The sequence below is a fragment of the Manacus candei genome, unplaced genomic scaffold (genome assembly GCF_025592945.1).
Source record: "Manacus candei isolate 608988 ecotype Guabito, Panama unplaced genomic scaffold, ASM2559294v1 h1tg000067l, whole genome shotgun sequence".
NCBI classification, from domain to species: domain Eukaryota; kingdom Metazoa; phylum Chordata; class Aves; order Passeriformes; family Pipridae; genus Manacus; species Manacus candei.
The window spans coordinates 7,759,059-7,774,502 of NW_026138115.1; the positions used below are offsets into that span (position 1 = coordinate 7,759,059).

General features: G+C 39.9%; 1 protein-coding gene across 4 annotated transcripts in view; it reads left to right on the forward strand.

Moving 5' to 3' along the window:
• The window catches only part of STON2 (stonin 2), a 72,876-nt gene that overhangs the window by 9,534 nt on the left and 47,898 nt on the right, over positions 1-15,444 (forward strand). For all 4 annotated transcript variants that reach the window (XR_007907603.1, XM_051806723.1, XM_051806722.1 and 1 more), the window contains exons 2-4: positions 6,497-6,705; positions 7,136-7,390; positions 13,244-13,441. Coding sequence is in view for 3 of the 4 variants with exons in the window: in XM_051806723.1 (XP_051662683.1) it covers positions 6,618-6,705; positions 7,136-7,390; positions 13,244-13,441 (541 nt within the window). In the remaining variant the exon portion in view is untranslated. The remainder of the gene's footprint in view (positions 1-6,496; positions 6,706-7,135; positions 7,391-13,243; positions 13,442-15,444) is intronic.

The window sequence follows — 15,444 nt, forward strand, 5'->3', positions numbered from 1 at the left end:
TGTTTTCTGCCTGCTATATACTACTTCTAATTGTAAAAGAAAATAAAAATAAAAATAAATCCTATTCTTTTTTTATTGCTGCTCTTCTACAGTGTCTTTTTATATTTCTCAAGTTTTTAGGAGTACAAGTAATAGAGAAGGAGGTTGTACAGTTTTCTACGAGTATCAGGTTTTGAATCTCTGTCTCTCCTTATGAGCCATCCAGAACTCATAAAATATTTCTAAGGCATGGCCTTGGCAGAAGGAGAAACATTATTGCCTCCTGAACTGCCTAAATATGCTAGTATTGCCTGCAGGAGAGCATCTGAAGTGCTTTTTCCAATGGAAAAGAGAGGAGCTTCTGTGGCAGATAAATTTTGGTGTAGAGAAAACAGCAGCTGTTGACCTTTCAGCTATTAGCCTTGACGCAGATATTCCTGAGGGAGATGCTTATGACTTTCTTAGCAGTGCATCTCCTACAGACTCTCTTCTCTTACTATCACTGAAATGTGAGCTTCCAGCAAAGCTGGGATGTGTGTCTGTGGGTTATGGTTTTATGTGTGGTGGTTGTATTCTTGTGGCTTGCAGAAAATAAGGGCATTGTAGGTCACCTCGGATTTAACACTACTTCTGCCGCTGACTTGCAGTGCGGATTTAGGCAGATCCTTTCATATCTATTGGAATAATTGAGTATGGTCATTAATTAGTGTGTCTGCACTGGGTCCTGTGCTCAGGGAGGCCCCCAGTCTGCTTTTCTGTCATTCAATGTGCCAGATGGCTCTAGTCATCTTCAGTACCACACTCTGTCTCCCTCCATCTCTGTCTAAAATGGCCAAGAGACAGTGGTAATGACCTACCTTGTATGGCACAAAGTGCATTTGCCCAGGCTGTGTGGACAGAGTACTGTCAAGGCTCTTGTCACCATTCACTTAGATGTAATCCATAATAGGCAAAGCTATCCTTTCCTCCAGAAAGGCTGCAGGAGTTTCACAAGGCATATCCATTTAACTCCCTTTGAGCCCTGGTTCTTCATTTTACATTGAAAGTTTTCATGTAAGCGTTACATGCACTAGGTAGTGACTGAGATTCTTAAGCTACATCTGAAGTCATGGAGCTTATGCAATAACATGTATGAATCAGAGTAAGTAAAACTAGTGTAAGATCTAAAACTGAGTTTTACCAGAGATTTTCTCAGGGCAATTTATAAGCTGAGGGAGCTGTATTCATGGAGAAAATATTGCTAATATTAGGAATACAATAATCAACCAAATATGACTTTATTTCTGTCATCATCTTCATAAGGTAATCTTACTTCAGGCATTTAGGCAGAGGCTGGTACAGTGGTTTATTTCAGTAAAAAAAAATAGCCAAATTCAGTTCCTTTACTTCATTGGGTTTCTCAAGCTTAGTTGTTTGGTTTTTTTCTTGTTGTTTATCTCTGAGTTTTGTTTATGCTGTGGCACCTTTAAGTACTTGAGACTTTCTTTTGAAGCTTAAGAACTTAGTTCCAATTTGGAGTTTGTTTGTTATTCAGATCACGATGTGCTGATGGTCAGTGCTTGTTGCAGGCCAAGTTAAAAGGAAGAGCCATGAGCTCTCTCTCACTTGGAAATTTGCCCAATGCAGCAATCATTCCTCAGTTCATGCTACCAGAATTGTTTTGTCTATACAGGTTTGCCAAACACGTGATCAAGATAAAATTACTTATTTTTCCTTGAGCCTTTCCTGGTGGTAGTGAAGCTTGATTGTTACAACAAAAAGACATGGTCAGAGTCTTTCCTTTTTTAATGTCCCTTTGGCATTAGTTTCCTTTTCTGCTATGTGGAATTTGACAACTTGTCTAGTTGTTTTCCCTTCCATGGTCTCCTACAACAGCCAAATTACAGTAACCAGTTAATGTTTCAGTTCCTGGAACTGTAAGGGAAAATATGAGCAAGAAAAAACAGTATCACTGTATGGATTACAGGATTTTTTTCAGTGGTGCTGCCATTTTAGGCAATATATTTAGGGAGTCTATACATTTAGCACAAACTTGCTATTGATACTACATTTGGGAAAAAAACCAAACAAATCAACAAGTGGATTTAATCATCAATTTTTTTATTATAATTTTTTTCTCCTTCTGTTTTTCCATGTAACTGTAACCTAGTATCTCTGGATGGTGGTTAGAAAGCCTACTGCAGTGTGCATCATATGGATGAAACTTGGAGCAATTGGAAAAATGATCCTTAGTACTTAAAATTATTAACTGTGGTAAACTGTTTCTTTTAAGCAGAGTTGAAATCTGCTGAGAAACAGTGTTTGAGTTTGCTGTCCAAACACATGAGGAATTAAATACTTTAAATGGTATGTTTACAAAACCAGCATTCAATTACAAATATTTCTAAATTCCATTACAAATACTTCTGATACTTCTACACCTCAGTAGTGCCATGAACCATTACTGCTGTTGGTGTTTCTACTCAGGTAGTGTGTAAAGGTGCCACCTAAAGTGAGGGCTCATTGTACAAGGTGCTGCATGTAAGACTTCTGGCACAGCATAATTATGTCTTTCTCAAATAAATGTTTTTGACTTAAAAAGTTAAAAAGAGAAGATTCTGTCGCTAGAGTCATCGTGGCCAGTCTTTGCGAACGAAGATTTGGGAAAGGTCATTACCCTTCAAGCTTCCACAGTGTATTTTTTAGGTGAGACACAGCGTGCGCTGAACTGAGCCCACCCTTTAATCCTGAGGTTCATCTGCCGGGGCCGAGCGAAGCTCAGGCAGTGGCAGTGAGGCCCTCAGGACGTAGGTTTGTTTAGAGTGACCTTCTCTTGGATGGATGGCCTTACAGGGCTGACGAGCTCCATCTGCCCAGAGGAGTCGCTAGAGTAGAGTTGTACAAAAGGGCAAATGGGTAATCATGTCACAAGAAGGAATGGCAATAAACTGAATTTACATAGTTTTGAAATGAGTTATCGAAGTAGTTTTGCCATTTTAGAATGAACCTTCATCAGTTTTAAAAAGGGGTTATGTAATGTGGTTGATCAAAAGACTAGAAGGACTAGAGAGGCAAGTTTTGTTCCAGCTCTGTGATCTCTACCCTTTGGAGAACTGGAAATAACTGTCACCTACTTGTCATTTAGATTTCCATGTACCATTGTGAAGCTGTAATATGAAAAAGGGACACCTGAAGCAGAAATTTCAACCACTTAGAGAATTTTTTTGCCTCATGGTCAAATCACTGCATTGGAATTGATGGTAAGAATCATTGCGGTCAGGAGGTGTAACATCTGCTTTACCTTGTATTTACTGTGTAATAGTAGCAGACTTCTGATTTGCAATTTTTTTGCCAAAAATCTGATGACTAGTTTACTCTTTTTTTTAACCAGTTCAGCACCAAAAGCTTAATGCACATAATAACACAAATCTGGAAGTAACAGTCTCATACAAATCCCATTCATGTAGAGAGAGATAATGCTGACCTGGCCTGGTAATATCTTGTTCCAGGAGATGTGTTACCATCTGCTTTTTTTGGGGCTGTGCTGAATAAACTTTTGCTTTAACTGTAGCTCACTTGGAGTTTAAAGGATTTATTTGTTCTGTTAGTCCTTGTAGGCTCCAAAATTCATGTCTCTACAAATAAAATTCATTTCTCTTACAAACATCTCATAGATCTTTGAGAAATCTGAAAGACAGGAAGAAACACTCCAAAATTCACTTGGAGAGTATGCGCTGCAGTTTTTAAATAATGGGTGCTGATTGCTTTGCTACAGAGAGGATTCAGGTTTATCTACAGTGTCAAATGGTTCCTCTGGAGACATGGACTTTTGTAGAAGTTCTGCAAACTGCAGCATCATTGTGTTAACTGAAAGCACAGTGACAGTGGTATTGTGCCAGCTGAGGCTCCTTGGTTCACTGTGGGGTTGGCTTAAGTCTTTCTCTAAAGGAGGACTTTGGAGAGTGAAGAGGTCTGAAAAATCATTTGTGGATGAAGTTGTATTTTTTCCACATGGTCTGCACAGGAGTTATCTGTACATGATTCATAATTCTGTACAGCCATTGAGTTTAAGGGGTGGGATTGGGGTTTTTTTTGTGAATGTTGAGAGAATGCAAAATTGTATTTTTTTCATATTTTTTTTAATCCTAACATAGCATCCTCAAAATGCCTCTATTCTGAACATCTTTGAAGCTATTAGCTACTCATACTGCCTTTCCTTTCTTTCAGGTGGCTTGTCTAAAGGGTGCAACAACCCTGATAAGTCAACATAACCTCTTTTATTTACCAGCCTTAGAAGTCTGTAGAAAATTCCAGTCATGGCAAAGTTGTATAGCCTGCAATGCACAGTATTCTCATGCTTTTCTGGGCTCATAGTGCTCACTATCCATTTTAAAGTGCTAATTTTGCTGTCTGGTATTAAGTGGATTTTAAGAACTACCCTTGTCACAGGATAGTAGGGTACTAGAGGAAATCCATCTTAAAATAGTGGCATAATTCTCCTACATACATGCACAGCTGAAACAGACCATTTTCTTGCCTTCTTTCATAGCTTTTTTCCCCTTGAAAAATAAAAAGAGTTCTACTGCAGTCTCTGTGCATCAAGGACAAGATAAACTGTTTCCTTTTTTCATTTCCTGCCACTTCATTCTTCTTTCAGGACTTTTCCGAGAGAAAGGAGAGGTCAGTATCCAGTTGTCTGGGAAAAGATTTAGTTACAGATATTTAAACAAACCCCAAAACAAACAGTTTGGTTGGTCACACAAGGAAAACGAGATGCCGAGCTCATCCTCTCCTTCCCTCATATGATGTCCAAGTAACCCTAAACATCTGATTATTTTTTTCTCTTAACTCGCCTCTATGTTTAGCTCTGTAGTTTTTATTAACAGCACTCAAAATGGATATTGTGTGTGGCAGGCAAATGTACCTGCCCACAATGCTTGAGGACAGGTGTCCTGCCCATAGGAGTGGAGGAAACAGGGTTAGGGCTCAAGTGCCACTGTTCCTGCCACAGAGCGGAATTGGTTGTGTAACAAGGGAAAAATATGCAGGGTGGCTGGTCAGGGGGCCGTAGGAAAGTCTATCGTGAGGGGGTCAGTCTTATGGCAAATTGCACTTAACCATCAAGATTGTTTCTAGGAATCCTTTTTTGTGGTTGCAGGAAACTACATTTTGTGTTCAATTCTGCTTGAAAAGATTCGTCTTCAGACAATGAACATGGATTGATGAATTCTTTCTAGGTGTCAGGCAGGTTTGTGACTTCCAAACTTTTGAAGTTTTCAGCTCATTCTTGACTGCTGACCTGCCTTCAGCAGACAAATGACTGTGACCCTGAGGAGAATAATCGTATTGGAAGCCATTTAATGATCTGTTTCCTTCAGAAAATGCTTAAAGATTGAATGCATTTAAATATCAGTCTGCTTTTTGGACCTAAATGTTATTAATGTAGGGTAAAGAGAAGTGTCAGTGAAGTATCTGTTTTTGTACACTAACATGAAGTTTCACCCTGAAAAACCCTTTAGTTAGGAGAAAGACAGCAGGACAAGAGATGCTGCTTTAAGGCTCTTTAAAAAAGCCGAGGCTGAGTTTCCGTATTTTCAAGTACTTGAATACCATGGCAACAAGAGCTTCAATGCTTGAGTTAATTGGGGACAGAATTCGAATACTTTCCTAGGAGGTGTCCTCTGAGAGTTTTGAAGTGGTTTGCAAATCTGAGGTGGTCATGGGTGCTTGTCAGAGAGAATTTCTTTCCCTGGACCTGACTCTCCCAATTACTAGCCAACAACCAGAGCTCTTTGCAATGTTCCCTTCCATCTTGCAGATTCTCACATCTGTGTGGGGTACATACCATTGCAGGGCATACTAAATTAAGTTGCCACATCTGTGAAAACATTTGCTGGGCTACAGAAAAATCATACTTAACTCCAGACAAGAACTAAGATTTTTTTTTTTAATTAAAATGTGAAGTTCCAGTCAAGCAGCAGAGTTGACAGTGCAGCTAGCTGAGAGGGCATCTCTCTATACCAAGACCATGATAACAGTCATTGGCAACTCATCCTGATTCCAGAGCCAGCTACATACATGTTACTGATAATGAAACATGAAGCTTATTTCTTGCTCTTGAGAGGGATCAGATATTGTAAGTACCACGATGAGTAAGGACATGTTGACATGTTGACATCTTGAAGTGGGGATTAAGTTACATCATAATCAAAATTTGCTATACCTGGGAGAATCTCCTCATTACTGCTCTTGCTGGGTTTATGAGAGGCATGGCTCTTTGAGAAAGGAATAAAGCATTGGTTTCGGTGATGGGCTGCTTTAACATGAGGATGTTTGCTTTAAATCAAGAGTTGCTCAAGTGTAACCCTCCTCTAGCCACACAGGTGACATTCTTGTCTCAAATGTGGTAGTACTTTGACAGTACTGTGCCTGTGGTACATACATTAGTTTAGCATTCTGTATTATAAAAAATGGTGACACTAGTTTCTCCCATTTAATTTTCTAGAAGAGGTAATTTACTTCTTTCTTATCTTAACAGCACTTGAAAAGAAAGAGCAAAGGAGGTGTTTCCCTCCATTGGCTCATCTTCACTGTGCCTCTCCCATTGTGCTTCCTCCTCCTTATAATCCCCGAGTGAAGATGAGGAGCCTGCTGCGAATATGACTTCTGTGACTAGTGTCATTGCCTCCCACCAGTCTGAGTGGGTGTCCTTCAATGATGAGCTGATCCTCCCTGTTAGCCCACGAGGTAAGCTGTCTGATTTTCTTTGAAACCGGTGAGACTTTGTTTGAATTGGACCAACTACTATCATATATCTAGCGTCGTAGAGCTTGGCTTCTAAGTGGAAGCAGTATGTGCAGAGGTTGAATTATCTCCTGCTACCCCTATGTAATAGGAGAATTTGGGTCAAAAAGGTAAATTACTCTCCTAATGTGATCTAATGTAGATCTATAACAGATTTTGGATCTGTCCTTCGAAATTCAAGGCAGCAACTAACTGACTACGGAGGAAATGTCACCCATTATAATCAAGTGCAAAACTGTGTGCAGTGTTAATCTAAAAACTGCACTAGGTAAAGGAGAACTTTCTACAGTTAATGGCAAATTTTGATATTTCAATAAAAAACGGTGAAGTAATGGTGAGTCCTGCCAATCTTTCTGTGTCATCTCTATTTTAGGTAGCACTGAGGAGCCTCTGGAGAAATGTTTTAATTCCTCAGACACCTCCCCAGAAGAGAACCAAAATGCAGATGGAGAATTTAAAGACCTTTTCTGCACACAGCTGGAAGAGGCAGCTGACCAAACCAAGGTGGATTCTGCTGTGCTTGGTAACCGTGTGTGTCCTAGCACTGATCTGTCATCATCCATCAGTGCTTGGGTTCAGTTTGAAGACGCCTCATGGACTAGTGCTTCATCAACCCACCCACAAACAGGTGAGGCAAAAGCAAAGAAAAAGTCTGTTCCAGTAATACAATAAGAGCTTACAGAATTTTTCCTTGCTCTTTGGTTTCTCAAAGGTTGACCTTTGACTAGTTTGTACTGTATTTTAACACAACTAATGTCATCAGTTTCAAAAAGGGCTCTCATACTATTGCTGGGGGTTGCACTAGCAATATTTTCTTTTTATAAAGAAAATGAAAGCCATCTGTGATTCACTCCACCTATATCTTGACTAAGTTTTGGAAACTGCCAAAGTGCATTAATGGGGAAATAGCATGAAGGTGTTTTCAGTAGTGACATTTCATATGTAGAGGTATGAACAGCCATCTAAAAGGTCTGATCCGTGTTTGTCTCTGTAATCTGGAACTGAAAAAAGGGTGATCGTTGTCCTCTGTGGTCGCAGTCTTTACCTGCTCATAGTCCCCATAAGGTTTTTGCCAGTTGAGACCAACAGTGTTCCAGTGCCCATCAGTACTTTCTGCTGTCTTTTGATGCTATGATTTAACAGCTGGAGAACTACAAAGACAACAGAAGTTTACCCTAATTCCATTACTGCATGCACTTTTCTTCAAATGTGACAGTTTTTTCTGACATACTTTAAACATGCATGCAAAGCCTCTGGTTTGCCTCATCAGCTTATGCTAACTGATGTGGCTATATGAGCTTCTAATTTTTAGGTATGAACAGAATTCTTCTGTGTAGGAGGTTATGGAGTAATTGCCCAAGAAAACATTACTTTACTTTTGCATGTTTAAATTGAGATTATCACTTAATATTTCCACTTTGTGACCGCTAGTTATTGAAGTAGTTTAAAGAGTTATAGCTTCATTCTGCTCACTGAGTCCATCAAATACTCCCTGTGACATGAATAATACTTCTGTTAGAAAACTTGGATTGTCAGCTTTGGGTTGGAATTTGGGTAAACCCCCTCTGGTTTTCCATCTGTTCTTTTGATGGGTGCTACAGTCTAGTCCATTTGAGACAGTGGTTGGACCTTTGTGCAGGAGAAGTGTGTGAATCTTCTGGCAAAACTAAGTTTCTCTGACCTTTTTATCTTTATATTTATTTAATGGTTCTTATTCTTAGATGTAAATATTTACTCATCCTAGTGATGTGGAGAGAAGGAAGAGCATTTACACCAGGAGTGTAAATCTGTAAAACTGAGGTGCTTTACCTCTCTCTGTAGTTTCATGGTTAAGTGAGCCTTATGCTTACTCCTACAGGCACATACTTTTTCAAATGAGGCTGTTGGTTGCTCTGACACCATATCTCCTTCCCAATGCTCTTATGTCTTTCTTAACTGAAAAACTCATAAATGCACCTTCTTCTTAAATGAAAAAAACAAAATCTTTACTCAACATAAATAAAGCTAGTCATAAGAAGGAGACTTCCAGAAAACTAATTTTATGATGTATTACTTGATTTCCCATCCTTAAAGGGATGTGACCTAGTCTTAAGATATGTGCTTAGCAAAAGCACTGCCTCTTGGTTTGTGTTTTTAGTCACAGGGGATACTAGGCTTCAGTCAGAGGTCTAGGATATGCAGATGAGGAAATTAGAAAAGACTTTCCAAAAGCAGTGCAGTTTTGAAGAAGACACTAATTTGTACCCTTGTAGAAGCTTGTCGTATGTGATCTGTGTCACCAAGGGAGGATATTTACACACTAGCTTTCAGCATCTGGCTGAGTTTCAGGGAGGAGGGTGATTCCCCTAGCAGTCAGATCAGGATGTGCTCCATGTAATTCTTGCATGGCTATTATTCTTTGATCTATATAGGAACCCTAAAGAGGTTTCCTAAGGATATTTTAAAATCCTTGTTTATGAGCTGGTCCTACTCCTATTCTGTATTTATAAATGGCCAGAGCAGTGTAGCTGACAGCCTCTAAAGGGAAGATCGTGGGACAGAAGAGACGACAGCTCTTTGTTTCTGGCCCTCTACTCTGAGGGGCATTTGACAGCAAGAGGTAGGATAAACTTCAGCCTAGTTGTTCTCAATTAATCTGCAGATCACGTCTTTTTTCTATGGGCGGCAGCAAAGCTGGAGACTTTGTGTTACAACCTGGCTATGCTAACACACTCAGTGGAAAGCCTGTGGTGACAGCAGTTATTCATTTCCAGTAGCAAACAGGCTGCATAAGAACAATAGCAGATACCCACACTGGGGGGGAGAAGAGTATAAGGCCAAGTCTGAACAGAAGGAGCGGTGTGAGAAGGATGGAGATATTTAAAATCTGTTTCCTGTGCAGGCAGCTGTGAAGAGCAATGTCCTGAAGGCTCAGCACCCCTGGTAGCATTCCTGTCAGGGCTCCAGCACTGTCAGGAAAAAGTCTGCACTCAAGCAACTGCTCAGCTGACTCGATAATTACCCAGGCTGATGGCCAGGCTGCCTGGAAACACATTTTGAAAAGGGCTTGCAAAGGGGGATTTCCAGAGTGCCGTGAGAGCAAAGAGGATGTGTCCTAGGAGAGAGAGATTTTGTCTGACTTTAGGGCTACAGTGTTTTTGGGCTACAGTATTTTTGCATTGGTTACCCCAAAAGCAAATACTTGTCCAGAAGTGCTCACAGTCTAAAAAAAAAGGCAATATAAAGACAACTGGAATGAAGTTGTTATCCTATGGGAACTGTGTTTGAAAGAAACTCGAGGCTAATGCTGGACCCTTGTTGTCCTGGGAAAAGTGAAGACATTATTGGAGTAGGAGGAATCAGGGGAACCGATAGCAAGAAACAGGGCTGAACAAACAGGCAAAGAATTTGGAAGATGAGAAGAAAGGTCAAAACCCGAGGTGTAGAAATGAAAAACACCCATAGCGAGCCTCACAGTAAAAATTATCTTTATTTAGGATGTTCTTGTAAATTTTCATTCTACCAGATTCAGGCTAAGCAAAATGTTTGTTTCAAAATATTTCTACATTTTGGATTTATGCATAGTTAACTCACAGCTGCCAAATCATGTATATTTTTCCCCAAGCAAAAGCTGTTGAGCGAGGCCACAGAAATATTTAGTCACAGAAATTATGTGTTGTGGTGCCCTCTTCCCTGTTTTCCTTTTACTGGGAAGAGAAGAAATTTATGTTATTATCAGGCTAGTCAAACTTGTCAAACTGATACTGCAAAAGTGAAAAATGAGATTTTTAGGCTCACATGAATGTTCCTATCACAAATGTTACATAATCTGTAAATGATCACAGCCAGTGGGTGACATAACATTTGCATTTGTTACACAGCGGGCCTCCAGCTCATAATCTCATATTCTATAGGTGTTATCTGCACTCTTCAATTCAAGGAGGTATTCAGCAAAGCACCAAAATTAGAATAAGGCAAGATCTATTACATTATCCATCCTTCACACACACACACACAGAACCACCCTCACTTCTTCCCAAGAGCTTTGTCTGGTTTTAAATGGCTCAAGTAACTTGGACTCCTACCATGTCCCTTGAGAGGCTGTCCAACAGTAAGGCAAATCTCAGCTTAACTATTTTGGGCTGTTCTGTCTGAAAATAGGCAATACATGCAACACAAGATCAGCAGCTGGAAACTAGACCAACAGTGATGGTGTCCTAAAATCAGAAAAATCTGAGGTCCTATATGATAGGAAGGGAAATGATGCTGACAAGGTTTATTGTAATACGGTGTAGGGATCAAGGAACGGGTCCTCAAAGTTTTAAGATAAACCTGCATATTAAAGGCCAATCAATTGTATTAAGAACAAACATGTCAAGAAAAGTAAAATGCATGTGGAAGGAAAGATTTTTCAGTTTGGAAAACAACATGTTGATTTTCAGTATCCAACGTGTGCTACGGAATTTGCATTTTAGGAATAGTTCTGGCAGTGGTCTTTCAACATAAAGAGATTTCTGAGAAATTCTTGCTGCAGAGAGGCTGGAACTCTCCATTTATTGGCATTAGAGACCAAATTCAAAATTTCTGCAAAAAAAACCCTACTTCATTTAGAATTTGGCTGCAGCATGTCCAAGGAATCTGAAGAGGGACCTTAAACATGTGTAGATGTTGACTTTCACTTGTCATGCCTTTTGAGACTGATAAATGGTCTTTTGCCTCAGCATAGGGGACAATGCACTTTTACTAGTTCCAAGGGTTAGTTTTAGGGAACCTAGAACAGTCACAGGTGGAAGTTGACTGTAATAAGGTTTCAAAGAACATCTGTTACAGAAAAAGCTGTCTATGGTTATGGTTTTCCAATGACAAGACTTTCTTTAGAAAAAAAACCCAAACAATTCCATTATTTCAAAATAGAATTTGCTCCTATGTAGAAGTATTTGGCAACACTAGTCCAGTTGGTTCCCCTCTTATACAAAAATTTATTTTGGAAAGCACAAAACTAGTTGGCAGTATATGAGTTATTTTATCATATGTGTTTCTAAATTAGCTTATGTTTGTTCATGTTGCTGACTTTAAACAAAAAAAGAAATACTGCAAATCCAAGATCTTTTTTTTATAAAATAATTCCACAGTTTCTAGAACTCAAGATTTAAAGCACACTGAGAAAAAAAACTTGGCTCTTGTTAGTTATTCACATACGGAGCTCAGCTTTTCAGCTTGTCCAAATAAAGTGCTCTGTCTGTCAAAGCAACTCAGGTGAAGCTTTAAGCATGGCTTTTCAGGTGCCTCATGCCATGTTTAACAAAAGGACTGAGAGAGGGACTGACAGTTTATAATCATACACTCATCATCCTTTCTCTACAGGCACCAAGCACAGCACAGTGTGCAGTTACTGGAGGGAGAAGTGTAGGGTTTTGGTCATGTCTCTAACACAACAACTGTCACCCTCTGCAATAAGGAGACAGCTCTAACTTTCAGCTCCACATCTTTAGGGATGACTATTCAGAAGCTGCTCAGTACAAAGGCTCATAGCTGTAAACATATAAATTTATCAGTGCCTACTTACTTAGGCTAACAATGCAGATATGTAAAATAAACTAACACATCTCAAAAAGCAAGGAAGGGAGCACTGCTTCGATATTCCCTCTATGCACACAGCAATGTTTCGATAACAAAGAGGTGTCCCATCACATCACTTGGATGGAGTAGAGAGAGATGAGTCCTCTTTAACATTAATTTACCATTTTCTTCCAAAGTATCAAGTGACGTTGTAGGCAAAGAGTATGCAATACAAAGAGTATACAATACAAATTCATAGCAGTGGATGTGTAAACTTCAGTTCTGAACTCTGGATGATGATTAGGCAGGACTTAACTGTTTGACATGCAAGTCTGGCAAATGAGTATAACAGGACTTTTGGTCTACACTGAGCAGAAATGTTATGCAGTATATTCAGACTGGGACACTCCACATTTTCAGAAACAAAAGGCATTCCAGTGCACATCAGTAGGTCAATTTCAGTTTATTTTTATACTCCTCCTCCCACGTGGAGAGTTCCTGAGATGATGACTGCATTCGAGTGGGTGTCACAGATAGGTAAGGCTTAATTAAATATAATAAAACCACTTCAAAAAAATCTCTGGTACTATAAAAACTCCACTGTGTTGCACAACACATACATTCAGATCTTGTCAGCGGCGCTAGAAACTTGAAATCTTGTTCTGAAAAGTCACAGCTTCTCCAATACTAGAACAATAGGAAAGCATACATTTGCCAGCAGTATGGGATCTAAGGCAGACAGCTGAATAGTGCTAGAAAGTCAAAGTACCAGGCCCTGGTTAAATTGTTGTGTGTTTGTTATAAAATAATTTTGTTGCTGTGGATGTTGGAATTTATATTTACAGTACCTCAGTAGGGTCTGATCTAACATGTCTTTGGAATAATCATGATCTTCTGGAAGATCACTCTATGTCTCTAACTGATACCTGTTTTCTGCAACCAGTGTCTGCATCAAAAGTACCCAGCTGGACCTCCCCCTCTTCCAACTCTTCTGAGAGGCAAGCCCATGCCTCGGAGAGCAGCTGGACAACCAACTCAGAGGACACCAGCAGCCCAAGCATTGCTCCCTCCTACACAGATCTGCAGTCAATTAATACTGAGGACTTGACCAGTGGTAGAACATCTGCTGCAGATTCAGCTGGTAAGAAGGAAGTGTTCAAGCTTCCATCTCTATCTTTTTAATGTTACTCAAACTCACTGCTCAGAATTGAGCCACGGAGAATGGATCCAAAGCAGAACAAACTCAAGGATTAGGCTAATGCTTTTTTCTACTCCACTTTCCAAAAAATCACACTTGGATTTTACACAGCACTGATACGTGCAGGCTTCTGAAGTAAGAGCCAAATGCAACTATGTACCTGTTGGTGGACTTGGAGCATTTCTGGTTTTCACATATCACATCAGCTTAACCTGATCAAGGAGCTAGTTTTCAGTATACTGTGGGGGAAGCTGGATGCCTTTCCTAAACTTCCATGTGGAAATTTTCTTAACTTGACGGTGTATTCAGGTGAGGCAGGTCCAGCTCTTCATGCCCCTCGCTGTTTCAGTGAGTGCCAAGACACAGATCGTTTACTGGATGCATTCTTTGTACTGTGCTTTGCACTGTTACTGTACAGTAATGCAGAGAGGGTGTAGGACATGGCAGTGGGTGGTTCAGTAGCAGATTTCAACCATTTAAGGGTCCTATATCTGACCATGTAGGGCTACATTCAGATGGGAAAATGTGCTACACGGCATTGTAGCTCATTGCTCCTCAGCTGTACTCTAGGTAATCTTTGAAGCAGGAGAAATGAAGCAGAGTGGTGCCACTCATGTCATGCAGAATTGGGATGATGGGAACTCCTGAATGACAAAGTTGACTTTCACAGCACATAAAAAAAGCTGACATGTCAGGACATAAAAATGAAAAAAAAAATACATAGCTCTAGGAGGAAGCACCTGCAGTATGTTGGAAACTGTTCAACCCAAGTTGAGGAAGGTTAGTAGCTACCCAGTTTGGTGATGAAAATTGATTCTTTGGTGTCACCATAGCTCAGGCATGTGAGATATTTAATGTGTTTTCTCTCAGGTGGTGAATGTAACAATATATGCGAAATAAGATATGTTTTGGGAGAATGGATTCCTAAGCCTAGCTGAGGTCATATGTCCCTTTCATAAGAAACATATACATACATCACCTACAAGGAGTATTATTTAATGGTTCAGTGAAGCTAGGTTGGACATCAAGGCAGGTTTATAAACAGCAGCATAGTAGGTACTGACTTAGTGCTTAAGACAAAGGGTTTGTGGAGAAGTAGTAATAACTTTGGATAAGTAGAGACATTTCTTTCTTCACATAATAGTTACCAACAATCTGTCTGACTATTTTTATTTTAGAATACTCTGCTCGTCTGTACCTCTGAGTTTGGAAACCACTGGTAGAAAGGTAGAATAGGCAAGCTGGCATGGTGTGCCAACATGAGCATCAGTTCTGTTCTGATGAGCTCATGTCTATTAGGATGAAGTGTAGTACTTTTCATCTGCAGTATGTGCTGGCTATTGCTGTTCTGTTGATTTGGTATAGGTTGCCAAAGGATCACTGTTGTCACTGGGGCTGTCTCCATCTGAGCATGGGGAATGAAGGATTCCCAGTCTGTATATAACTTTGCATCATATAGAAAAGTCAAAGGCAAAAGTGCGGCTGTATATGCCTGGCATGCGTATGGAATTATGTCCTATATATGGCCGAAAGTGAAATTGATACTTCAGTAAAAGCTTTGTGTGCAACCTTCTTACTGTTTCTTTCTCAGTCAGTCACAAATTGACATATTTATTACCAAGACAGATACAAAAACTTGTTCCAGTCACCTATAAATTTTTAAAACTAAAAAAGTAGGTAATATTGGTGAGGCTATGTAATTAGTTAAAACATAAGGTACACTACCTTAGTGGTACTCCAACTTGAAGTATGAAATATATTGAGTCTTCCTACCACCAGATGTGGAGTTTACAAAAGGCAGCATGAACAAAGTGCATCTGTTTGTCCTGTTCCTGGGATTCCTCAGAGCCCACCCCTGAGGCAACTGCTGGCATCGGGAAGGTTTATGGAGGGGACGGGGCTGAGAACCTAGTGGCCATGGAACTGTTGTACAGTTGTGGCTGCTT